The sequence below is a fragment of the Tenrec ecaudatus genome, chromosome 10, assembly GCF_050624435.1.
Source record: "Tenrec ecaudatus isolate mTenEca1 chromosome 10, mTenEca1.hap1, whole genome shotgun sequence".
In the NCBI taxonomy this organism is placed as follows: Eukaryota; Metazoa; Chordata; class Mammalia; order Afrosoricida; family Tenrecidae; genus Tenrec; species Tenrec ecaudatus.
The window spans coordinates 113,193,577-113,218,355 of NC_134539.1; the positions used below are offsets into that span (position 1 = coordinate 113,193,577).

The 24,779-nt window shown below is 56.6% G+C and overlaps 2 protein-coding genes across 12 annotated transcripts in view; one reads left to right on the forward strand and one right to left on the reverse strand.

Moving 5' to 3' along the window:
- The first annotated feature begins 640 nt into the window (after positions 1-640).
- PROCA1 (protein interacting with cyclin A1) lies at positions 641-7,478 on the forward strand. Of its 11 annotated transcripts, none has more exons than XM_075561323.1 (5): positions 641-835; positions 4,346-4,429; positions 6,207-6,357; positions 6,502-6,642; positions 6,714-7,478. In XM_075561323.1, the coding sequence occupies exons 1-5, from the start codon at positions 745-747 to the stop codon at positions 7,432-7,434; spliced, it is 1,188 nt and encodes a 395-aa protein (XP_075417438.1). In that variant the 5' UTR covers positions 641-744; the 3' UTR covers positions 7,435-7,478. The 11 variants fall into 11 exon arrangements, with proteins under 11 accessions (XP_075417438.1, XP_075417439.1, XP_075417440.1 ...); XM_075561324.1 differs by having other exon boundaries at positions 642-835; positions 6,222-6,357; XM_075561325.1 differs by having other exon boundaries at positions 642-835; positions 6,222-6,357; positions 6,744-7,478.
- A 1,179-nt stretch (positions 7,479-8,657) lies between these two features.
- SUPT6H (SPT6 homolog, histone chaperone and transcription elongation factor) overlaps positions 8,658-24,779 on the reverse strand; it is a 30,732-nt gene continuing 14,610 nt past the window's right edge. Inside the window, exons 10-37 of the mRNA XM_075561328.1 lie at positions 24,605-24,694; positions 24,324-24,466; positions 23,793-23,941; positions 23,543-23,641; positions 23,007-23,136; positions 22,771-22,921; positions 22,442-22,596; positions 22,151-22,346; positions 21,676-21,815; positions 21,444-21,561; positions 18,839-18,915; positions 18,497-18,632; positions 18,105-18,242; positions 17,860-18,027; positions 17,403-17,530; positions 16,105-16,312; positions 15,560-15,707; positions 15,089-15,231; positions 14,174-14,314; positions 13,084-13,279; positions 12,650-12,888; positions 12,148-12,261; positions 11,885-12,009; positions 10,807-10,919; positions 10,475-10,552; positions 10,220-10,386; positions 9,695-9,894; positions 8,658-9,433 (exon numbers count right to left, since the gene is read on the reverse strand). Coding sequence (XP_075417443.1) covers positions 9,247-9,433; positions 9,695-9,894; positions 10,220-10,386; positions 10,475-10,552; positions 10,807-10,919; positions 11,885-12,009; positions 12,148-12,261; positions 12,650-12,888; positions 13,084-13,279; positions 14,174-14,314; positions 15,089-15,231; positions 15,560-15,707; positions 16,105-16,312; positions 17,403-17,530; positions 17,860-18,027; positions 18,105-18,242; positions 18,497-18,632; positions 18,839-18,915; positions 21,444-21,561; positions 21,676-21,815; positions 22,151-22,346; positions 22,442-22,596; positions 22,771-22,921; positions 23,007-23,136; positions 23,543-23,641; positions 23,793-23,941; positions 24,324-24,466; positions 24,605-24,694 — 4,077 coding nt within the window. The 3' untranslated portion in view covers positions 8,658-9,246. The remainder of the gene's footprint in view (positions 9,434-9,694; positions 9,895-10,219; positions 10,387-10,474; positions 10,553-10,806; positions 10,920-11,884; positions 12,010-12,147; positions 12,262-12,649; positions 12,889-13,083; positions 13,280-14,173; positions 14,315-15,088; positions 15,232-15,559; positions 15,708-16,104; positions 16,313-17,402; positions 17,531-17,859; positions 18,028-18,104; positions 18,243-18,496; positions 18,633-18,838; positions 18,916-21,443; positions 21,562-21,675; positions 21,816-22,150; positions 22,347-22,441; positions 22,597-22,770; positions 22,922-23,006; positions 23,137-23,542; positions 23,642-23,792; positions 23,942-24,323; positions 24,467-24,604; positions 24,695-24,779) is intronic.

Here is a 24,779-nt window from a genome sequence, read left to right on the forward strand (position 1 = left end):
TGGATGCAGCTACATACGTGCTCTTTATTGGGTAGTGACTCTGGCGGCCCCCGGGGGAGAGGAGGGGACACTGGGGCAGGGGGACTGGGGGGGCGGCCTGTGGTGGCCCCGGACCTGGGCCGCCACGGCGCTAGAAGCGGCACCACCACCTCCGCAGGGCATTCGGGAGTGGGCCCCGCCCGGCGCAGAGCCTGCGGCCGAGAGAGCTCGAGCTTGGGAGGGAAGGTCCTCCGACAGCGGACAGCTTTCACTGCGGCAGGTGGTCGATTTCCCGCGGGCTGGGGGCGGGGCTCCGAGCGGCTGAGCAGGGCCCTCCGGCGGGGCCCGGAGCCAGGCTGTGAGCGTGGCGGGGGCGGGGCTAAGGGCCGAGTGGGCGGGGCCAGGGCGGGGCCACGCGCTGGGGGGTCGGACGAAGCCGGAAGTGCACCTGGGCAGGAACTCGGGATGGGACTGAGGGCTGGGCCAGATCGGCCGAGCTAAGGTTTTGGCCATAGAGGAGGAAGGGTTCAAGGTGGGACAAAGGCCTGGGAGGAGCTGGGAGGTCCCGGATGAAGAACAAAGCTTAAGGTCAGAACTAGGTTGGGAAGACCAAGGCCATCTCAAGGTGGGGGAGGCGGGCGGGAGGGGGGCGCCTGGCAAGCATGAGGCGGGGCTAGGGGACTTGGGTAAACTGAGGTTGGGGCTGAGGGGTTGGACTTCCGCGAGGAGCGAGCCCCGTAGAGACGAAGAACTGGGCTGAGAGCGATGTGGGTGAGGACGACCCTGAGGATTGAAAGATGGACTAGGGAAGTGCCTGGGCGCGAGACCAACAACTGGGAGGAGAGCCAGAGCAGGGGTAAGGAGGGGCGGGCAGCAGACGAGGGTGGGCTGGGGGTCGGGGGCTGACTGGCCCGAAAGGCTAGGCGACCGTGGAACCTCCGACGAGGCTCCCGGGAGAGGAGGCGGGGCCAGGGCGTGGGGGCGGGTCCTCGTCAAGTCGGGGACCAATGATTGAAGGACTCGGGTCCCGAGGCCCCGGGAGGCTCGCCCTCCGCTTGGCTCGGGGCGGTGCTACCGGAGCCGGAGCTGCCAGCTCCGCGCTGCAGAACTGGGAGGCGCCGCGGGGCTTTAGCCCGAGCCCCGGGCCACCGCCCATGAAGCACAAGACCAGGCCGGAGCCCACAGTTCAGCGCCCACCCGGTCCGCGAGGTTGGGGCGGGCGGTTCCATTGCCCCTGCGGGCGGGGAGAGTGTGGAGGTTCCGTGCGTGACATCATAATCGCCTCCAGACTGGGGCGGGGCCGCAGCGGCCTTTCCCCACCGCAGCGGCCTTTCCCAGCCGAAGCGACAACCCTGATCCTTGGCCCTAGTTCCCTCCTTCCCTTTCCCTTTCCCCCCCTCCCTCCCCCCTCCTTTCCTTTCTACTTACCCTGCTCAGCTGCTCTGGTACCGATCCTAGAACCCCACCCCCGGTACCGGGGGTGCACCTCCGCCCGAGGGACGGGGAGGAGGACTTGGCAAATGTGCATCACCTGTGAGTTCTGAGTTAGGCCCCTATGTCCATTACCTAGAGAGGGACCGCACGCCCCCTGCCCTTTCACTCCATCACCCTCATTATGAAGTCCCTCGGGTGTCCACGCTCACTAGCTCCTGCTCAGGAGCGCCCACTGCTGCTTCAGTCCAGGGCTCCCCTTCTGCCCCGGAACTGGAGAGCAGCTCGCCTTCCGTGGAGCTGAGCACCGACTCTGTCTTTGGTGGTTTGCCCCGCCCGCCCACAAACGGGAGGTTGTCAGGGCCTGTGGCACGTCGTCGGGTCAGTAAAACACAAACTGGCAATGGGTCTGTTTCGTGGGGGCCCTGGAGTGAACACACAGTTGAAATTGTGACCCTGGCTCAAGGCCTGTGGCTGGCCTAGGAGTCCAGGCTAGGTGAAGGTGGCTATGGAGCCAGGAGGGGCCGAGTTCAATCCAAGGATGAGGAGATGGTGTCTTGCAGATGAAAGAGCAGGTGTAGTAAGAAGGTGACAACTGAGAAAGTTGTTGGCTTCAGACTTGGTTGGGAAGAGCTCTCTGTTTCCATGTGTGTCCTCAGCCAGCCCTAAGTCGAGCTGAGGCTGTGGAACCTGGGAGACCTGGGTTTGAATGTGGCCTCTGCCATGTGTGTGCTTTGAGGAGTTACCTAGGCTCTCTGCGTCTGTGTTTCTGTCGTAGAATGGGCTGTGGTGAGGATCTAGAGGGGGAGGCACCCTGTAAAATGAGGGTCTGCTATTGAGAAGGGCCCCCTTCCTTGTCAAGTCTAGCTCCCTAGCAAAGATCCCAGGTTGGACCCTCGGTAGAGTCTCCAATGCCACAGTCTTCCCGGGAGAGGTTTCTTCATTTATCCACTCACTGAATTCAAGTTACCAGCCATCATGAACCATGGCCCGCTGCTCTCAAGGAGAGCGACCCCATAAACTCATGAATGTCACTGGTCCCAGGTACTGTGGCAGAGGAAAGGGCACAGGGCAGATGGTCAATCCCACATGGAGTATGTTGTTCTTTCAGAGCCGAGCAGGTGTTTCTGAGCAGTCAGAGGTGAGGAGTGGGAGGTCTGGGTGGGTGAGAGAAGCTAACAACTGAGGAAGGAAGCAGGGTCTGGGTCTCATGGGTCACCCTAAGAAGTCTGCACGTCATCTTGAGGGCAGAGGAGGGCTATTAGGAGGAACATGGGAACCCAATTGGAGTTTTAGAAAACTCATTGTTAGGCATGGACGAGTGACTAAGGAGGAAGGAGCACCGGGCCGCAAACTGACAGGTTGGCAGTTCCAACCCAGCAGCAGCTCCACAGGAGACAATGTGAGGGTTACGATGTGTGGGACTCACCTGCGCTGCCCTACGGGGTTGTCATGAGTGGGGATGATCTCGACAGCAATAGGTGATGACGCAGGAGGCAGAGAGGCCAGGCAAGAGCCGACCTCAGCTTTCTAAGTGTGAGATGAAGGTCTACCTCAAGAGAGGGAGTGGGGATCAACTCAAGATTACGAGGTGGCCAGAGAGAAGATGGTAGATTTACGTCGGTGGGACACCGGGAATTTAAGATATTTTAGGGACAACCAAGAGGATATTGGGTATACTCATATGTCCAGGAAAGCAATCTGGGGCAGATGCCCAATGGATGTCATTTTATTGATTGGTATTGAAACCATGGTTGTGGACATTAGCCAAACTGAATTTGTAGTTTTCTGAGAAGAGTGATTATCGTCAGTACTTACAGGGTACAGCAGAGGCAGGAAAAACCTAGTCAGAGAAGAGGAAGGTGAGATGGTTGTCATGGAAGCCAAGGGGACATCTCAGCTAGGATCAGGAGAAATAGTCCCTGGGCGTGGCCTCTAGGCATTCAATCCCTGGTGGTCTTTTTGAAAAATGGCTACTGTCATGTGGTGGGTTTGGAAGAGATTGGTGGTGGGGAAGGTAGTGAGGATGGCCTTCTCTGGTGACCAGTCTTCTCTAGCCAATGTCTCTGTTGAACACGTAAACATGGGCTGGAAAGGAGTCTGTGGTGGTCGAGGGAGCGTCAGGATGGGCTGAGTGCTCTGTCTGTTGCCAGTAAAGGGAGAAGGGGAGAATTCTTGCTGGGGTCTCCAGCCCATTGTCTGGGCAGGAGGGATGGATGGGTGCCTCTTCCTCAGGCTGTTGGGAGTCGCCATGGGTTGTGCAGGTGAAAGTGGCTGCGGGGAGGAGAGCTTGTGGGGGGAAGAATCTGAAGTTCACCGCCCTCCTCATCTGACCTTATGTGCAATACCGTGGGCCGTGGGCTACGGGAGGATGACCTCGTTCGTGCCTGGTGAAAGCCACCAGACAGACAGGCCTCTGTTAAGCAGGGCCTGGATCTGATACCCCAAAGGATAAGGCTGAGTGTGGGAAGGAAGGGGACATGGCAGACTTGTGGTGGCTGGTGCCTTGGGTAGCTGTTAGACCAGTGGGAGGTCTTCTCACTTAGGGATACCCTCTCACCAGATTCTCCACACCCTTGGGCTCACTCAGTCCCATTCACTGTTCCAGCTCAAGCTTTTAGGAAGCCTTCCAGAAGCGGCCTCCTCCCTGGTCTCAGCCGGTGCCCCTGTTCTGTGCTCCCACAGACCTGCCTTCCTACCATTTCCTCATCCTCACTCCCAACACATTGTCATTATTTATTTATGTACCTCCTGTGTCCCGCTCCACCCCACCTCACACCCCCTCTCCTGACAGGGGCTGGTTTTAGGGACTTTTCTCTCCCGTAAAAAGCTCTGCATCGTCAGCATGCAGCTGGGCCTGACCCCTGGAGCATCTCAGGAAACGGGGAATGAGTGACATGGGGAGGGCCACCGCTGCCACTTTGTCCTCTCTCAGACATCAACAGGTTACCCAACTGGGAGCGAAGACACCTGGATAGCGGGGGATCCAGCACTGACACGTCTACCTACTCCTCTGAAGGTAGGTCCCTGGGATCCCTCCCCTTCCTGCCCCCCACACCCGGGAAAGCTGAGGCCTGGAGATAGGCAGGAGGGAGGGAAGTGTTTGGAGGTGATAGGCTTACCCAACCTTCCTATGTACAGCACTGTGTTGTGCAAGGGTGTCTTTCATGATAGGGTTATGGTCACATGCTCAGTTTGCAGACAAGGAAATTGGGGTACAGGTCTGCCTGCCCTGGCGCACTCTGTGAGTAGGTGGTAAGATTTGTGTGCTGAGGCCAGAAAGCAGCAAAGGGCACCAAGGGATCAGTTAGAGAGGTGGTGGGGACCCATTCCCCTCAATGCCTGGCAAGGGCCGGGGGACCAGGTGGGGCAAGGCTCAGGCCAAGTGGCAGCTCCTTTCGCAAGCACTCGAAGGTGACTTGCATTAATGTACCCACACCCTATAATGCCAAACCTGTTGTTGGCATGTCAATTCCAAAAGACAGGGAGCCTGGAGGCCAAGGTGAAACAGCCCCAGGAGTTTCGCAGGCCCTCCTCTCGTCTAGGGAAGCCATCACAGCTTTCTCCCAGTGAGTCCCATGTACTGACCTTTTTCAGTCGCAGCTGAGCTTACCCACCACTCAACCACACCCACTGCAATCTCTTAGGGTGCTGAGACTGTAAGGACACAGATCTTGACAGGGGCAGGCAGCCTCATTATTCTCTCAGAGCAGTTGTGGTTCTGAACTGCCAACTTGGTGCCTAGCAATTCAGAGCTTACTAGACGGTGCCACCAGGACTCCCTCTGGGTTCATTTCTGGCAGATAGCCAGTGTTAAGGCTGGGCCAGTTCCATCTCTCTCAGGGTCCCCAGCTAAAGGCAGTCCTTAGGATATAGTTCGCTGCCACAACATCCGTGCCAGGCTGTCATGGCAACTCCCTTCCTCCTCTGTGGTGGCTGGTGCAGGGGGAACTGAGGTTATCTGACACTTTCTCTGCCTGCTGTGAGACCTCAGGCAGAGACTTTATCTGGAGGATGGTGGCCTCAGAGGGTAGAACCAAGAGTAGGTAGCAGCCTTGGGCATGGGTAAGGAAGGTGAGAGGCGCTAAGAGTGGAGAATGGGAGGCCAGGATGGGTTTAGTCTGTGGAGCACACCAGCTGGGAGCCCCTTCTGTAGAAGGTCCAGAAACCCTCTTACCTGGAGCTTCATCTCTGGGCCCTGGAAAAGCAGACAGGGCATCTTTGGGGGTTGGGGTGATGCCTCAGAGCAGGTGGCAGGGCTCAGGCTGGTTGCCCAAATGTTTGTACAGCTGGGACTGGTGAGTAGGGCTGGGTTGGGGGCAAGAGCTTGAAATAAGAGCTCCTGGGTATGGGAGAGTGAGAATGGAGTCAGGGGGAGAGAAGGGGCTTAGAGGGGCTCCAGAGGGCCAGAGCAGAAGTGATAGAGGAGAGGGCACCACAGGCCAGGAGCAGGATGTTGGCGGTGGTCTAACCCTCGTGGCTCATGAGGCCATCACAATGCTTGTGGCTTCCGAGGCGGAGGGGTACGTGCAGGGTGGGCATGGAGGTGAGGCTCTACAGGGGACTATGAAGTCTGGCAGGCAGGTGAGGAGGGCAGGGAGCAGTCAGTAGAGGACCCAGTGTGTGTCAGTCCCAGGCCTTCTCCTGGGGCTTTGCAGGGGGTAAGGGGGGGTTGAGGAATGGACTTAAGAGTTTATCATAAGCTGAGACCCTAGCAGTTGTCCAAGGGAGCTGGCGAGGCAGGTCAATTTGCTGATCTGTGGAGACCCCAGGGGCGGCTGTGCCAAGTGACCCAGGCTCTTACCCCTCAGCTGACCTCCCGGAGAACGACAGGTGCCACTGTAACCACACGCAGTGTGCTAGGCACATCCTCCACCCCCTGGTCTCGGACTACGGCCACCACCAGCTGCACCTGCACGCTGTCAGCCACTGCGACTGTGATTCCAGGTGAGGGCCCCTCCTCGGGGACCCTCAGCACAGTGGAGACACTTGGGCCGTTCCCGCTGACCTTGACCCAGTGCGCCACAAGCAGCAGGGGCAAGGGCCCAGGGGGGGAGGTGGGGGGGCCAGGCTGAGCGTCTTGTGTGCCAGGGGGAAGGACTGTTCGGAGAAAGCCAACAGCAGCGGCAGCAGCTCCCAGGATGTGGGCCCCGCCTGCTTCAAGATCATCCAGACCCCCTGCTACGAGCTCATCCCAGAGGAAGAGTGCGTGGAGCGGTTCTGGTACAGCTGGTGAGTACTGGCAAAGCCGACGGGGGAGACGGTGCTCTCTTGGGCACGGCCTCCCCCCAACCTCCTGCCAGCCCTCTTTCCCTGTCGCCCTCCCCTCGCAGGTGCAAAAGCTACAGGCCTGTCTCGGTAGCAGTGATCCACCACCCTGTCCACCATGAGTACGTGGGAGATGAACTCCATGAAGACGAGGAAGACACTGGCCAGACCCCCATCCCGGCCCAGGGGGGGCCCGCCAAGCCCCCTATCCCGACCCAGGTGGGGCCTGCCAAGCCCCCGGACACAAGCACCGGCACAGTCACTGGCCTCCCCACCGGTGCCCCCGACTCGGCAGCCCCCATCACCATCTGGCGCTCTGAGAGCCCCACAGGGAAGAACCAGGGCAGCAAGGTGACCAAGAAGGTAAAGAAGAAAAAGGAGAAAGAGAAAGAGGAGGAGGAGTCGGACAGGGAGAAGGCGAAGCTGAAGAAGAAAGTCACCAAGGGCAAGGTGACGAAGAAGAAGAGCCCACTGAAGTCGGAGTTGTCTCCTCCAGACTCGGCCCGTTCGGCCAGCCCCCGAGAGCTGGCCGTGATGTCGGAGTCCAGCCCAGACAGCCGGGAAGACCTGGAGAGCGAGGAGAGCAACACTGAGCCCCGGCAGGAGAGACCCTCCAGCGAGGAGAGTGCGCTCGCCTCTTCTCCCAGGAAGAGAGAGAAGCCGAGCCCCACCAAGAAGCCGGCGAGGAAGCTCTCCCCAGCCAAGAAGGTCACCAAGAAGAAATCGCCTCCAACATCAAACCCCAATCTCAGCTGAGGCCAGGGTGACCAAGGTGAAGAATAAAGTCACTCGAGCCTGTAGCTCCCCCTGTTCTCTCTCCCTGCAACGGGCTATGGCGCTCGGGGAGGGGCCGAGGAGCTGGGGCTGGAGGGGTTCTGAGGGCTAAGCCAGCTGCCAGCGCATTAAGTCCAGAGAGGAAGCGTGGGAGACCTCTCTGTCGTTCTTGTTGGGAGAAGGGAGGGCACAGCCATGGTTTCCCCTCCTGTCCTTGGGCTGGGGCACTCTGGGGGTGGAGGGTTGCCGGGTGGGCAGGAGGGGAGCTGGCTGCCTGAGTGGGGCGGGGCGCTAAGGGCTGCAGTGAGGCCCACAATAAAGTAAATGCTGCATCCACTACCATGGTGCCTGGCCTGCCTTCTCTAAGGGGCTCAGGGCACCATAGGGAAAGGCTGGCCCTGCTCTAGCTAGGCCCTTGTGGGCTTTTGTGCCCTGCAGGGAGCATCAGGTTCTGGCAGAGGGCCAGTCCTATCCCTGTACTCTTACCCTGCCTACCCCCCCTTCCAAAGTCAAAGGATCCTGTATGAGGACTAGCAGGGGCAGTGGTCCTTCCTGGCTTCCCCACAGGGGCAAAGGGGGCAGAGCCAGACTTCCCCCAGCACTGACTCACAAGCTTGCAGCCAAGCCCTTGAGGAACCACAGGGAGACCAGAAGTCCAGAACAAAAGAGGTGGTAGGGCTGGGCCAGGAAGCTGGCTGTCCTATGCTGCTAGGAAGGACAAGTTTCCCCTACAAAATCCTGGCCCAGCTCCCTGACTCAGGGCCCACGTGCACGAGACAGAGACAGACTCTCTCTCCTTTCTTGCGGGGAGCCTACTCTGGGGCAGGAAGACTCAACTGAGTTGGCAGAGGTGGCAGAGATGAAGACCCAGCCGACAGAAAGGACACAGGAAGGTACAGGGATCGGGTCCATTTTGCTGGAGACAGACCACCCAGACCCAGGGGCAGAGGAGCTGGTGGGAAAGGGAGGCCCAGACACTGGGCTCAGCACCTCACACACACCTGGCTTCCCAGCAGTGGCAAGGCCAAAGGAACAACAGGCAGCTAGGGAGCAGCCTGGAGTCCTGCACTGCTGCTCTTCACTGCCAAGACCCCTCGGCAACTGGCCTGAGCTGGAAGTCTGGGCGTGGGCGTCCTCACTCCACAGCGCTCTGAAGGGTGCCCCTCCTAGGGACGGCAAGTTGGAGAAAGAGGCCGCAGCAAGGGTTCTTTAGAAACACTGTTTATTCCAATGACAGGCAGGAAGCAGAGGTGGCAGCAGGTGGGTAAGGGCGGTCAGGCAGGGGCCGGCAGTGTAGCTCTGCTCTGTCCCCTGCTTTCCTGCTCCGACAGCCACTCTAGCTGTTGGCATCGGGGTCAGAACCCTTCCCCTCCTGCCCCCACTGAATAAATAGTATCCCTCTCCTCACAGGAACCAGGGGAGACTGCTGTTGAGTTGGTGTCCCCTTCAGAACTGTTGTGTGGGAGCAGAAGCTGAAATGGCTTGCAAGAATACAACAGCTCCATCATTCTCAGTCTCCTCTTCCTCCTCCCTGCCACACTTCCCCCACGAGCCCAGCACAGATGATTGGCGAGGACCTGGGATGTGGACCGGGGAGGAACCGTGCCTAGGGCACACTGAGATCAAGTTTGCAAGGCCATCCAATGTCACCCATCCAGGCTGACCACCAAAGAGAACGTCACTTCACGCCACTTTATGGACAGAAAAGGAGGGGACAGGGAGTGAGGCTGTGGGCAGCCAGGCAGGTCTTCTTTCCCAGGCTCAGAGGTCAGCAGAGTCCTAGGAGCAGGCCCCCTACCGATCCATCTCATCCAGGAGCGGGGTGGCATCGCCAGCAATGGACATGGGGGTGCTTTCGATCATGGGGCTGGGGGAAGGCCGAGGCGTTAGCCGCTGCTTCTGTTTCCGCCGCTCTGCCTCCTTTTCCTGCAGCCACTGCTCGGCCATCTTCCCCCAGTCGATGGCTGCATGGCTGTTGGACCTGTAGCAGGAAGGGGGGAGGGGGAACCTTTGAGATAGATGGCAGCCTTCCCATCGCTTCACTGGGGAGCCCCCACCCCACCACCTATGGGCAGCAGCCTCTTTGCCAAACTATACTCTCCTGTCCCCCCGGGTCCCCTCCTGCCCCAGAAAGCCGTCCCCTGAGGTTATCGCCTAGGTCCCAGGCTCTCGGAGGCCCTGCCTATTCTCAGCCCCTGGCCCCTTGAGGCTCCTCCCCTATTAATAGTGCGCTGAGACTTACTTTGGCTGTTGTTGCCGTTGCCGGGAGCTGGAGGAGGGCTGGGGCTGGGGCTGGGCCTGGGCCTGGGCAGACTGCGGGGTGGTGCTGGCCTGTAGCTGGTGGTACTGCGGCGTGGTGATGGGTTGGCTCGGGGTTGTGTAGGAGTAGCTGGGGGTCATTAATGGCGTGGCCACTGGCTGCTGGGCTGGCGTTGGGAACACCTGGCAAGAGGTGCAGAGTCAGGGAGTGCTTTGGGGTGATCTGGCCTTGCTGCGGGCAGTTGGGATTAGCACAGGACTTTCAGTAGACCCTCTCCTGCAGTGTGGGGCTCTGAACAGCAGACGCAGGCCAGCAGAAGCCCACAAATTCCAACCACCCGCAGTTTCTAGGAGCTATCTCCAAGGCCTCTGGGGAAGTTTACTGCCCCTCGAGTGGTCAGAGGAAAAGGAGCACCGCTGCCTCGCCGACAGAGGGTAACCATGCTCACTGGACTCCTCCCTGCCTTACCGCCCACCCCCTCAAGCCCGACGGCCTCAAGCCACATACATGATAGGCGCTGCTGCCCCCTCCACTGCCCCCGTAGCCATACTGGCTGGAGGCCCATTGGGCAGGGGTGGTGTTTGGGTTCTGTCCTTGGCCTGTCACGGCAGCAATGGCACTGAACATCTGGGAGGTCATGTTCTGGGGTAGGGCGTTGACGGCTCGGGTGAGATCTGTAAGCACACAGAGCAGAGGGCAGAGTCGATGGTGCAAGTCCCTCTAGCTCCCCAGTGCCCAGCCCTGCCGGATTGTGCTGCTCACCGGCGAGGTTGATGTTGGCGGGGGTGGCATTGATGGAGGCAGGGGTCCGAGTCCTGCTGCTGCTGCTCGGGGTGATGCCTGCAGGAAATGGCTAGTGAGTGATGACTTTCTGGTTTTGACTCAGGGGTCTAGGGGTGGCAGAGGGGCAGGCAGGGACAGTGCAGAGGCCAAGTAGAAGGGAAACCTTTTAGTGCTATGAGGTGAGACAGAGAAATAGCTTCAACGACCACGCGGGTCTTGGCCTCGCCTCCCAAAGGCCGGTTTGAGTACCCTGAGCCAGGCCTAGGTGTGCTTTCAACCATCACCCAGAAGTCGGGCCAATTGGGACTCACCTGGGACAGGATCCTGGTAATGATCCTTAAACCACCTGAAGAGGCTGTTCACAGTGGAGAAGACTTGGCCCCGGTACCGGAAGCCTTCTGGAGTCACAGTGACGTATTCTATCCTGGGGTTGGGAAGGAAATGGATTCCATCAGACCGCATCCCCGTGTAGGAGCAACCAGGCTGGGTGCTGGGGGAAAGTGAGAGGAAGAAGCCAGGGCCTGACCATCACCACAGGGGAGCCCCCTGGGTTGTACAGCTCCATCAGTCACTACATCTACAGGGCGGCTGGGAATCAAATGAAACTGTGAGAGCACCCAAATACCGAGTGGTGATTAAAGAGGACTATAGTCTATCTCCGGCAGCTCCGGTGGGGGCATGCACCAGGCTGCTAACCACTAAGTTAGCAGTTCAAAGTCACCAGCCACTCCCAGGGAGAAAGACAAGGCTTTCTACTCCTGGAAAGCCTTAAGTTAGTCTCAGAAACCCACAGGGGTAAGAGAGTTCTTCCCTGTCCTGTAGGGTCGTCATTGTGAGACAGAATTGATTGGAGTTTTTTTTTCTTCTTATTGCTTACTGATTTAGTACAGTCAGACAAACAGAAATGTGCATTCACGCTGCAGTCTAGGGCCAGTGGGAGAATGGAGGCAGGCTGAAGGATAGAAGGCTGGGTGACTGTCTTGTGTCACCGACACCCAGAAAGTAGGTCCAAGGAAATAGAACTTTGTCCTACGACTTGTTTGTAAGAACATGGTGAGTGAGCACTGGCAGAGACCCAGACACCACACCACCGTAGGAAGGCCTGTCAGAAGATGTGACTGACCGCCGAAGCCACGGGAAACGCTCCGTGTGCCGAGCGATGGGGAAGATGAGGGGTGGTTCGTCCCGTCACTGCCAGCAGGGAGAGAGCCTGGCGAAAAGCACCACTCCCCAGAGGGAGAGCCGGGCAAGGCTGGTGAGTGTTCGCCTGCTGTGACCCTGTGTCTGTCCTGCCTCCGGGTGGGGAGAGGAGCCAGGCAGGCAGGAGAACTGGAGCGACAGCTCCAGGGCTCAGGCTACCCTCCAGCTTCTGTGGGCCCCAGTGCTCACCTGGGTTTACCCCGGGGCTGGTATCCCAGGAGGAACTTGCCGGGAAGTTCCTTGCAGGCACAGATGAAGTAAGGGATGAAGGTAGGCTTCTCCTTCTTCGTTCTGACAAGCAGCTCCTCTAATTTCTGGGGGTAGAATGGGCAGGTTGGGAGAGTAGCAAGTGTGGCACCCTATGTCAGCCTCACAGACCGGGCCCTCCGCCAGCACCCGGCTGAGAGACTGCCAGTGCAGTGCGCCTGTCACTCTGAGAGCTCTGGGCTCACCTTGCGGTCCCCACCACTACAGTCCTGATAATATTTGTGGTGCAGAAGATCGCGGGCAAAGGAGGCCATGGGCTGGACGTAGCGGGCAACAATCTCATCCAAGTCTTCAAATTCCTGTGGGGAGAACGGAGAGGGCTCCTGTATTACAGTCAGAGCCCAGATTCCTGGGGTATCAACAAACCCACCGGGAAGGTTCCAGGGGAAAGGACCACCCTGGTCTACTGCTGTCCCTACGTCCCTTCCCGTAACCCATCTGTCTGGGTCATGCCCAGAAATCTTGGCTCACAGGCGCACCAGGTCTTTTAAATAGCAACTTGGTGCTTGAAATGTCACTGCCAACAGGAAAGAGGTGTGTGTCCCACCTCTGCTCCAAGTGGTCTTCCAACCTCAAAATGGACACCACCTAACTATTGCCCTGCTCTGCACCCCTAAAACCACAGATGATGCCAACAAGGTACTAATATCAGGCAAAGGTGACTGGGAGGCGGGGTGGGGCTCTCACCTCACTGTTGATCCACAGTGTGGCTCCCAAACTGAAGGCGTTTTCCTTGCCTTCCTCCCGGACGTCCACGTGCTGGTAGATGCCAGCACTGACCTTCCAGGTCACGGTGAGGTGATTCTCACCCTTGCTGCTCGGTCGGATGATCACATCGCCCTGGTCCATGGTCTCCATCATCTTTTCTGCTTGCTTGAAGTTGATGTTATGGAATGACGGGTGTGCGATGACTCGCTTGATGTATGCTACAGAGGGCAACAAACAAGCACTGAGCTGGGGAGGGGCCGGAGGTGCAGTCCCAAGTCCCTTAGCCTGGGCGCTCGGACAGGGCAGGCATGGTGACCTGGACGCTGAGCACAGCGCACTGACGGACAAAATGAGCGTGACTCAGAGAGGTCGGTAAGAGGGACACAGCAAGGGGAGGCGGGAGGCGCACTCACTGGTCCGCTGCTGCTTCCGCTTCCTGTCCTCATCCTGCTTGTGGTCTGCGGCTTCAGCATCAAAGTCGTAGTAGGTGTCCTTGGGCAGTTTCCACTCGTTGTTCCTGTCCATGAGGTCTGAGGTGCGGCAGGTCAGGTCTGCACTGAACTTCTCGATGTCAATCTTCATGATGCGACAGTGGACGGTCATTCCCACCTACATCCACAGAATATGTGAGCTGGAAGGGATGAAGATGACCTAGTCCAATGCCCTATCTACGCACGCCAAGAGCAGTGTCCAGGTGGAAGAGTGTAGTGGCTTGCTTGCTTGCTGACAGCTTTCGAGTGGCAGAGCAGGTCAAGGGGAGGCAAAATAAACAGTTGCTCTTCCCACCTGACCCCAATGGGCTGCCTGGCTGCCCTCCTTCTGGAAGAGCCCCACTTGCTTGGATGGCCACACAGAGCCTGGAGCCAGTGTGCGCGCCTGCGGGGACTCGGCAGGATGCTCAGTGGGAGGTCTGGGAGGAAACCCTCAAGCTTTCTCTGACTTGGAGTTTCTCAGGTCTGTCTCCCATAAGAGGGAGCCTTCCTTTTCCTGCCAGCATGTGAGCAGACAGAGGGGTTAACAAGGTGATATAACTCACGAGACAGCCATCAGGGAGAGAGACGTGCTCCCTGTGGCAGGAAAACTGGAACAGGAAGCGTTCCGACAGTCTGGCTCTCTCGCGTGAAGCCCGTTCGTTCAGTGCTCCCGTGCAAGTTCTCTGGTTGGGCCTGTAGAACCCACCTCCCGGGCGGCTGTGTGACCCTGCCCCTCTCCCAGAGGAGCATGTATTTCTCAGCTTTTGAGCCTGGGCCCCCACTTCCTGCATTTCCCAGGGGAGGAGAGCCCTCCATGTTCCCCAAGGGCAGGAGGCAGAAGGTGCTGCCCGTGCAGGTGCTTTTGCCCTGGCTTCTTCCACCTTGTTCTGAATCCTCCCGGACTTGCTCTCCACCAGGCAGCCACTGGGAAGAGGGCCCAATGTCTGGGGTGGCAACAGGGACACCAAAAGGAGAGCTGGTCTGAGAGGCTACCATGGCCTGGGTGCCTTAGACCCCACCATCCACCTACCTTCACCCGTTCTTCTGGACGCTTCACCACTTTGTCACTGAGGAATTTGGTGGGGATGAAGCCGGCGACCCCATTGTCTAACCGTGTCTTGACACCAATGGCCTGACCTGGGCAGGAACCGCTGTCGAAGTGGTTCCACACCTGGAGAGAGCATGTGGGGGTGCATGAAGACTGGGGAGATCACATGCTAGGGAGAGCTGCCAGGGCTGTGGCACTCACACCTGAACCCGTGGCCACGGACACAACCTAGCCATCCTCCCAAACAGATGGTGGAGGGCCAAGACTTTCCATGACTTCTACCTGGTGTCTGGTGGCATCAGACACCAAAAAAAACCTTTCACGTAGACTTCACCGACAGGGCCCTCTAGTCATAGGCGTGGCCCCGCCCACTGTGTTCTGACCCAGAGGGTGTAAGGAAAAGCCAACTGCCGATCTCCTCAGAACACCACGTTTCTCGGAACCAAGCACCCAGCCGCTTTGTTAGAACACGAACAAATGACAACAGCGGCTTCCACTCGATGGAGTTTAGATACTGTCTGACAATCTCATGCATGGGAAGTCTGCTTCAAAATAGTTGCCAACCCAGAAAAAGCCATCAGTGGTTTCAGTGACCTTTGACCCTCTGAAAAGGAAGGGATGCCTAGCAGCTGTGGGGAACAGGGCCCCTATAGGGGAGCTGCCAGCGAGTGTGAATCTGCAGGCACCCACGGCGTACTGCATCTACTCTACAGGTAGTGAAGCAGCAAGTGCCTGAAGTTTCCTAGTCTGGTTGGACTTGAACTCTGGAGGACAGGAAATCAGGATGAGGGGACTGAGGCAGGAGAGGGAGTGCACACGGAGGAGTCCCACCCAGCAGAGGGGGCCTGCAGCTGCCCTGCTGCCCGTGTGCTTGTCTGCTCACAGCGTAGGACGCACCTCACTCAGCTCAGGGAAGTTGTCCTGCTGACAGAAGGGACACTGCCACAGCCCCGTCTCATCGTTGCGGATCGCCTGGTCATAGCTCTCTCCCTGGGGCCGCCTGTGGGCGATGCCAGTGACGATGCAGATGATGAGCTTGCCTGGAGGAAGGGCACGTTTAGTGACAGGTGACTCCACCCCACCACCCTACCTTGTAGGGCCAGCCAACTGTGTTCATGGCCCTTCCTGCAGACCTGGTGATGGGGCAAAAAGGGACTCCAAGGAAGTCCTCAGAGAGGTGTAGGTGTCTGATTACACACTGCACTTCACTTTGACATTCATCCCAAGGCTGTTTATCTTTTTAAAAGTTGCCCTCGGCCTCCTCCTCCACCCCCATTCTGTTGGAACGGCTGCTTGGTTTGAGGGCATGCAGTCCATCCACCCCTCCCCCACTCGTCCTTTCTAACTACCAAAGGGACTCAGACTCACCGATGTAGAAGGTCTCCGGGGTCTCCTTGGTCAGCATGTTGAAGATCTCCTCGGTGTTGGGGGAGCGGTAGGCTGTCCTGAGGTCCTTGTACCGACAGCTCAGCTCTGCCCGGATGTCGTACAGGGTGATGTGTTTGTCCCCGTAGCCCTGGGGAATGGGGGGTGGGGTGGGATAGGGGGTGTCCACCAAGAGCCTGACAACTGCTATCCCACCTGAGCCACAGGGGCTTCAATGCCAATTAGCTCCTTCTGGGTCTTCTCTCACCGCCTTTCCCAACAACCCTTCCCTAACCTGCTCTGTAACTAGAGCCCTTCACGGAATCCCGGTGGATGAGAGAAAATGCACAGCTCGTCTGTGGGAAAGAAGGCCCAGGATGAAATGACCTCCAGTCCCCTCTCTGCCCCACGACCTCTGTAGCTGCCTGAGAAGCCCAGCAGCCGGCCAGGTTGACAGACAGGGCCAGAGTGCTTCTGTGGCATAGATGGCTAACCAACTGAGCCACTTGGGACGGCGCCTGCACCAGGTCGTGCACACGGCCACCCACCTGCCTCTCCAGTTCTTCTGCAAAGGCGTCAAGGTCCAGGTCCTTGAGCCGCTCTGGGTTTTCTAAGATTTCTTCCAGGGCCCCTGCAGGGTTGGCATCTTCAGCTGATTCATCGTATTCTAGGGCATCCACTGCCATCTTCCTGGCCCACTCATAGGTCTCAGGGTGGACACGAGAGCCATCAAGGACTTCAATGTATGAGTCAGTGCTAAAGGACAGGCAGAAAAGGGACCAGATATAGAGGATGCTTCCGGCAACAACCCAAATGTCCACCAATAAGAAACCGGTACATCAATTAAGGTACCTCGATACAATGGAATCCTATACAGCTACTAAGAGAATGAAGTAGATCTATGAAAGATGGCCTCAGTAGCTCGCTACGTGAAAAAAGTACAAAACACTATGAACCACAAGGCCATGTTCTGGTAGGAAATGGGTGGTCAGTAAATGCAGAGTGAGAAGAAAACGCAGGAAGACCGTAGCAGGCATCATGCTGTTGCGAGCGTGATCATTGGGGCGTGGCACTAAGGGGACCTCCACTTTCTGCACAGCATGTCCACATTCTGACTCTGCTAGGATCACCACACAGGACATGGACAGTAAGGTAAAGCAAGTGGGGGGCGGGGAATGGCCTTTGAGAATTGGCCGACAGCTCTTTCCATCACCACGCCTTCCCAAGCTGGTCCTGCCTGTGCACTCGCACGGACCAATGTCCCAGCAAAGCTGGGTGGGAAGGAAGTTTCAGGACTTGAAACCTAGTTCCCCATTGATTTCCATTAATGAGTGAGGAACTATGTGCCCGTGGAAAAGATCCTCCAAAGACTGAGTTGACAACTTCTGGAGAGGAAGAGGTCAATAGGGAAGTCCAAAGTTCAAGTGAACAGAACCCTCTCTCAGTACCATGAACTCAAGACATGCTGCATCTCTCCCCCGTGTCTCCTCCTCTCCTTAGCCGCCACTGCACACTTCTTCCTTTACCTGCTGCCCCCACTCGTGTCTGGCCACAACCAACCACCACCACGAAACAAGTTCGGTGTTTAAAGAAATCTTGTGTCTTCTTATAATTCATAAACAACAGTTGGCTCCTTTTAGGTTTCTCTCACACAGAAACGTTTCCTGTACCTGAACCGATCTTTCCCATCACTCAGTGGCTCTTGACGGTATAATGGCTGCTCACTTTGCTTTACCATTTTCCTGTGTTAAAATACCTGGCGGCCCTCTGACAGCGCTCATACTCTGAAACCCGAAAGCAAAGCCCAAGGGGAGTCCTCCTGGCCCACCCACACTGAGGGCATCACCTGTCCCCCAGGGAGGCCGTGTCGATCTTGAGGAAGCCAGCACAGTTCATGAAGACTTTGGGACCCATGTGGCACATGGTGACCAGCTGTGTCCGGCTCTCGAGCCGGGTGTTGTTCTGTTTCAGGATCTAGGGGAGAGGCCTGGAGTGAGCCAGGGCATGCGCAGGCCCCGCCTGCTGTCAGGTCTCTGTGAAATCGACCGTGCTGGCAACGCTGGTTTGCACTCCCCCTCCCCCCACCAACGATCCAGCTGAGCACCAAGTTATTTTGTGAACTACACCACACCACCAAAGACTTTACAGAGTCAACGTCTGGTTTGGAAAGCTAACAATAAAACACACACAGGCACTTAGCAAAAGGAAACACAGAACATCACCGATACTTTTGAAGCTCGCAGTGCCCTTCTCTCTGATTAAAGTGGTGGCATTTTAAATGTTCCCATTCAACCACATCCTACCTTCAAGAGGTGGGTCCCTTTGCGAGGTCCCAGTCCGCAGACGTACTGGATCAGGGCCTGGCTGTAAGGGTGGGCAATGGCACGGTTGACATCCACCCCAACCTCATTGACTCGGTTGATAAATTCGCAGTACAAGGCGCTCAGCAGCTCCTCCTTGACCACATGCTCCTGTCAACAGGCACAGGCAAGGCTCAGGTGACTGGGCCTGTCCAGCCACCCCGGCCTGCTCAGGAAACCCTACTCACCTGCAAAGGGTGAAACTTCAGACACAGGATGTCTTCATCAGAACTGCATACTTGGGCAAACTCAATCAGAGGGTCCTGGATGCGCCGGGCCAGGGAGACGGCCTGTCTCAGCACCGGAGGGTAATCCCGGAACTCTGCCTAGAATCGAGCCCGGGTCAGAAGGGCTCCCGCAGCGAGGGGACTCAAACAATTTCCCTGTTAAGTCGCTTTTTCTTCTCTGGGACCCCTTTTCCTAGGCCCAGTTCAAGCTCAGGGATACCCCAATAGAACCAAGGCTGGCAAAAGGGCGGACCTCTGTGTGGGGAAGTGAACAAACATAGCCCCGTGCCCGACAGACCTGCTGGGGAGGAGTGTAGCTGCTGGGCGGGCCCAAGGGGTAGTTCCAGCATTACCTCCGACTTCTTGCTGTTCATGTAGAGAACGGCCAACTCATTGTCAACCAGCTCTACCCCAATAGAGGACAGCTGTTGGCCCTGGTCCAGTTCATGTACAATGCGCTTCACATCCTCAATCAACATCTGGGCATCCCTGGAGGGGTGAAGGGTACTGTTTAGGGGTGCTTCTGGAGACACAATCTCATGACTAGGACGGGGTGGGGTTGGAGCGAGCTTTGGCATAAGGACTGATCTGTGGACCCCTCTGTGGTGCCTGCCATCTGGGGTGGGTGCAAGCCTCAACAATGAGGAGGCGGACGGTCTGTGGTCACAGCTTCTTCAATCCCCAGGTAGTCCTACCTGTTTTCTCCTGCCACTGTCACCACATGGGGCTTCTTGTTCGTAAGGAATTTCTTCAGGGTTTCAATGTCGTGCGCCTGCATGAAAAGGACCCGAGGAGCTCAAGACTCTGAGGCTGGGAGACCTCAAGCCTCCTCCAGCTCCACAGTCACTGGAGACCATGGGAGTCAGAGCAGTCAACGCTGGAAGGGTCTTTAAAATATACCTGGCCCCAGCTGCCCCAAACATCCATTCTTACGGCTTCTGTGGCCATCTGCCTCTGCTTAATATCGCCACCAACTAGAACCCGGCTCCAGTGACACTAAGCCACTGGTCAGATCCGAGGAAGGGCGGCATAGAAAACAGTCTCTTTCACTGTGAGGCGAAATCCGTCTCTCGTTTTGATAAAGTCCTTCAAAGAACCGATTCCTTTGGGTGAGGGCCCTTCAAAAGGTACAGTGAGTATGTGTCTCTCTCACTGAAAGACCCTTGCTTCCTGCGATGTGCTTCTCACTTAAGGCCCCGCCCTTTGTCCATGTAGACGTCCTCCTAGTTTATTGATGTCTGTCTGATTTCAGAGGCACGAGTCACACTGACGAGAGGGTGGGGTTACAAAGAGCAGAGCAGGGCACATGTTAAGATTGATTATTACCCTTATCTGGACCACGGGGAGCTTCTCGATGCTGACATCCCACTCAAGTTCCGTGGCCTCCACCCACAGCGCTGTTCATTTTCTCCTTCCTGGAATGCCACATAGCTTTTCCCCTCTCGGAGGTCCTCTCAACTTTCAAATCTTGGTTAATTTCTCAAGTAGAACAATCCCACACTCCCTTCTCACCTCACACGAGCCCGCAGGGCTGTGTAGGTATGGCCCCTTGCCCAACCTCATGCCCAATGGGGTGGGCACCTCAACGTCTTTGGCCTCCTGGAAACATGCTATCTAATGAAGGAGCTGGGATTTACAGTCTGAGGAGAAGACAGTGAGTATTTTTCAAGACACACTATACATCTTTTTGTTTCAGGGCTAGCTAGCTAACCGGCAGTCAGCACTACTGTAGCTTCTCTGAGGAGGGGGGGGCATCTGTTCCAACAGTGGTTGGTCGGTCAGCTTCCTCAACTTCTGAGGTGACCTGCCTTGTGAAACGTACTGCGCTTACTAAACCTTTGCCACACTTAAAAAAAATAACTCAAAGACAACGAAAAGTTGGTTCGAGGAGTACTTCTCTTTAGAACTCGCCCAACTTAACGACAAAAGGACCAACAAACCAATATAAAAGCAGGCAAAAGACTTGAACAGACATTTCACCGAGGATATAAGCACATGAAATTAGGCTTACTGACATGAGTCACTATGCTCCAAACTCGCTGCCATCAAGCCAATGCTGACTCAGAGACTGTAACTCTTGACAGGAGTAAAAAGCCCCGTCTGTCTCCCTCAGAGCTGCTGGTGGTGGTGGTTTCGAACTTGTGACCATTCAGGTCACACTCCAACATGTAACCAGTGTACCGCCAGGGCTCCTGACATTAGTCATTAGACATGCAAATAAAAATCACACGTAGATATCAACTCCACCCACTAGAATGCCTTGGATTAAAAAACGAAACACACAAACACAAACTCCAGAAGACAACAGGTGAGGCTATGGGGAGACCAGAACCCTCCTCCTCTGCTGCTGGGAATGGAGCTGAGAGAGAGAGAGCACCTGTGGGAATCGGCTGGCATTTCCTCAGCGTGTAAGACGGAGAATGATAGGAGCAGGCAAGTCCACTCCCAGATCTATACCCCCAAAGAATTTAGAGTAGGAACACAGAGACTTGTGCTCGCAGGACACTATTCACAAATAGCCAAAAAGGGAGACGGCCTACACGTCCACATCTCCAACTGAGCGGATGGGCAACCCGTGCTCCAGAAGTCATCCTGAGCCACAGCAGGACGGGCCTCGACAGCATCAGGCCGAGACATCGGCACAACGGACAAACGCACTGTAGGACTCCACAAATGTCCAGAGACGGGAGGCTATTAGTGATCACCAGTAGTGGGAGGATGCGGGGAGAGGAGGACCCAGTGCTTAGTGGGCACCGATGGCCTAATCTAGGAACAGATAAGGGAAATGACTGACCACCACCAGGAATACAATTATTGTAACTGTACATGTGAAAATTGTTGAAATGCTCCATGTTTTGTTACACATGTATTTAATGTAATGAAACAAAAAAGAACACTTCATTTTAGAAAAGAGCTGTTCCAATAGAGTTGAAAAGATGTTGTTGGAACGAGTGTACAAACCAGATGAATTTAAATTCCTCTCTTTGGAAGAAGAAGCCAGAGCAGCGAGAGTGAGGAAGAGGCTGGCTTAATGCCCCGGTGGCTTTCAGCTCTTGGAACAGGCTGACCCAGATGCTGGTAGGAACAGTCAACAATGGCAGCTCCCAGAAGCACCCAAGGCTTGGGGCCTGGCACCAGGCCAGAAGTCATTTTACACCAGAGAACTTGAGTGCCACCTACTGCCCGTGGAAGCCAGCCTCACCCTCTGAGAGCAAGGGCTGCCGCGCAGATGGCGACCTTGTATCGGATCTAAGTGATAGGCCCGGCAGGAGGCCCCCTCGGTCACCGGGAGTCACTAACCTTCTTTTCCCGCTCCTCCTCTCTCCAGGCAGTTCGCCGCTTGGTGAAATGGGGCAGCCGGAGGAAGTCAGTCACTTCTCCCTCACCACTGACCAGGGCGCAGAACACGGGGTGATCTCTGCTCAACCGAAGGAAGGAAAGGGGACAGTGCCACCACCAGCCGGAGGATGAGAATGGGGTCGGGGGACCGGGAAGGGAGGGCCGGGGCAGGGTGGGCAGGCATGAGCGGTACCTGGCAGAGGAGAAAGCGATGCCCAGGACACGAATGCCCTTCCCTTGGTTTTCCTCCATGAAGTCGTCGTCTTCTTCTACCTGCTGATCTGGCCGGTAGGGCGCCACCCTCAGCCAGTTGTACAACTTTCGACTGCAGGCCTAGAGAAGGGACATAGGAGACACCGGGGTCCAAGTGTGCTCAGGCAGCAGATGCTGGGGTACCTTTGCAAAAGCGCGTGCTGCCAGAGGCACCCGCTCCTATCCCGGCAAAGCTGGGAAGCACAGAAGAAGCTACTGGAGTGGGGAGGTTGGAAGAGGAGCCCCCCCGGCCTTGCCCTTACTGCTTGCCTTTCAGATTTGCTCCCCTCTGCCCCCCACCCAGGCCCAGGCTTCCTCCATTAGCTGTGGGATGACCGGGCACGGGTTCCCCGGCAGTCAGCTATCGGTGAGAGCCAGTACACTCTCAGACTGACCGCGCATGCTTCCCTCCTGACCTTTATGACGTACTCCTTGGCTTCAGACAGGAGCTTGTTCTTGAGCTCTTTGGCCACCTGAACGTAGAGGAACTGCTGCAAAGCTCGCTCGATGGCCATGGTGCGCTGCCGGTTCCACTCCTGTACCTGGTGGCTGAACTCGTCTCGGTAGTAAAACTGCTTGATCTCTTCAAAATAGGTCTGGTCGTTGCCATAGCTGAGGGGAGAGCCACAGCTCAGTTAGGGTTGGACACAGGCAGTCCCAATCGCCCCTGAATGCCGGGAGCGGCCACCCCGCAGGGCTGGGCTTACCCTTCGACACCCTTCATATCTATGCTGATGTCAATGGTGAGCAGGCCCTCATCTTCAGCCAGGCAGATCTTGAGAAACTGGTCATCTCTTAGTTCCTTCACAGGTTTGTTCTTTAGGTATTTGAAGGAATAGGCGTAGTGGGCCTCATCCACATCCTGTCCACATCAAGAGGGAATCATCAGCCTCCGGAGAGGCTGGGCCCAGGGAGGAAAATGGCCCTTTCCTTTCAGGCAGCCAGCTCAGTGAGGCACAGAGGCAGGAAGACCCGCTTCAGCAGTTTTAGAGTGGCTGGGGCCACACGTTGGTGCAGAGCCCTTCACCCTGCTTACCTTTCTACCTTTCTTGGTGGGGGTTATATTTAGCTTGGCTCTCTCCTGGAAGGTCTGCCTGAGCACCTGCCGGACGAGGGGCTCTCGGGCAATCTGCAGGGCTACCATGTACCGGGCACCTTCCAGCACAGATTCCGGCGTAGGGAATTGACTGTGGGGAAAACAGCGTAGCCATGGGATGGGGGTCCACCTTGGCCTCCAAGCCCCTCTCTCAAAGCCACCTGCTGCCTGCCCACCTGCAAACGTAATCCTTGGCCAGCTCCAAAGGCTCTGCGGGGAACTGCTCCGTCTCGTGCCGCTGGTAACTATCCCGGAGATTCTCTCCAAACTGCTCAGGGGTGAGCCCGAACTTCTTGGCCAGGCCATCTGAAACACACAGGAGGCCACCGCGGGGCAGCAGCATGTGGACACAGCTTTGAGTTAGAGCACTCTCCTTTACAGGAGTTGCAAGTGGGTGGGGCTAGGGGAACACTGAACAATGGCGAGCACTAGCTTTAAACACCTGACAGTGTGTTAGGCAGAACGAGGTGTTTTCTACATGACTCCTGGGCTCAGACTTAAGATGGAAGTTGCAGTTTCGTAACACAACCTCGCAAAGCTAGTTCTTCCTCGGGTCCCATGAGCTTCGCGCTGTTTCAGACAGTCTGGGCGAGTGTGTGTGTACCTGTGTGGCCGGGGCTCATGTAACAGGCCACTTTGGAACTGGTCCAGTGATCCACCCAGATGTCTTTACGTCCTCGTCCTAGCCCCCCCCGCCGAAGCTACCATTTACCTAGACCAGCGCTCTGGCAAATGGTGTACATGTCTCGGCGGGAGGCCTGCTTGAGCTCTGGCCCCCTCTGATCCTCATCTTCTGCCTCCTCACCTTCCCCTGGGGAGAAAACATTTTGTGTTAGTCCTCTAGTGGTCAATCACACCCAAATATCACAAGCACACAGAGACGCCCCAAGAGACACCCTGCCAAGAACATATTTGAACGAGGCCTTGGCCATCAAGCCTCCTGGGCTTTCCGCATGACTCACCTTCTTCATCCCCCTCTTCCCTTATACGCTTCAGTTTCTTGCGGCTGGCCTTGGCGGCATTCTGCATCTTGGGGATATCACGACCATAATAAAGCAGGAAGTGGTTGTACACGTCTTTCAGCTCATCCACCGACTGTACATCTTTGAGCCTAGGGGGTGCGGACAGAGACCACAGTTGCTCTAGGGAGATAGGCAGGATGTCTCCAGCAGAGCTCAAAGGCCTTGAGATCATCCCTGTCCAGATAGTTAGCTCAGCTTCATTACCAAGTCCACGTTATCATCTACCTCTGCCCCTAGACTCTGCAAACCATTTTCTGATTACTAATGCTTTCCCATGCAACTTTACCTACAAAGGAATGAACATACAGAGCAGCAGGCACGAATGTTCCATCCTTTTAACAGTTAACTATTTGGTAAATAAATGGCATTTGTAAGTTTGGACTGGTGAAGAGTGGGTCCTGTATTAATCTCACAAGGTCCAGCCTTAAATCCAAGGCTCCCTGTCCTGGCAGAAACCCCCACACAAGATACCTCTCCATGTCAGTCGTGTCCAGAGCCCGGATGCCATCAGCAAGAGGCTTGTCAGGATCAGCCGAGATTTGCTCGTACTGGTAAGCCTGCATCTTCTCGAACAGCCGCGTGAGGTTCTCTTTGCGGATCCTTAGCTGGGTCCACTGGAGGGGAAGAATGCAAGTGAGGGCTGGCAGCTGATTGGCTCTGAAGGCTGCTGCATGCCTTATCAGGACAGCCCAGAGGCTGGGTTGGCCCAGTGTCTAACCCGCTCCCTGAGGGAAGACAAGGATGCACATTACCTTCTCATCCCACTGCCACACTCTCCAGAGGTCATTAATGTGCAGTTCAGGCTCCACATACTCCTTCCGGTAGAAAGCAATAAAAGGCACCTAGGAGGGCAAGGAGACCACAGTTGCCCAGGGAAGCCAGGCCTCTCACAGGCACCTCGGGGCCAGAGCAGGGCTCCCCCTGCTG

Excerpts from the sequence above, each read along its gene's own strand:
- PROCA1 (XM_075561316.1), top strand. The coding sequence starts at position 987 with ATGATTGAAGGACTCGGGTCCCGAGGCCCCGGGAGGCTCGCCCTCCGC. Across the intron at positions 1,189-4,345 it reads GCGCCCACCCGGTCCGCGAG|ACATCAACAGGTTACCCAAC; the intron begins GTTGGGGCGGGC and ends GTCCTCTCTCAG. Across the intron at positions 4,430-6,206 it reads GTCTACCTACTCCTCTGAAG|GCTCTTACCCCTCAGCTGAC; the intron begins GTAGGTCCCTGG and ends CAAGTGACCCAG.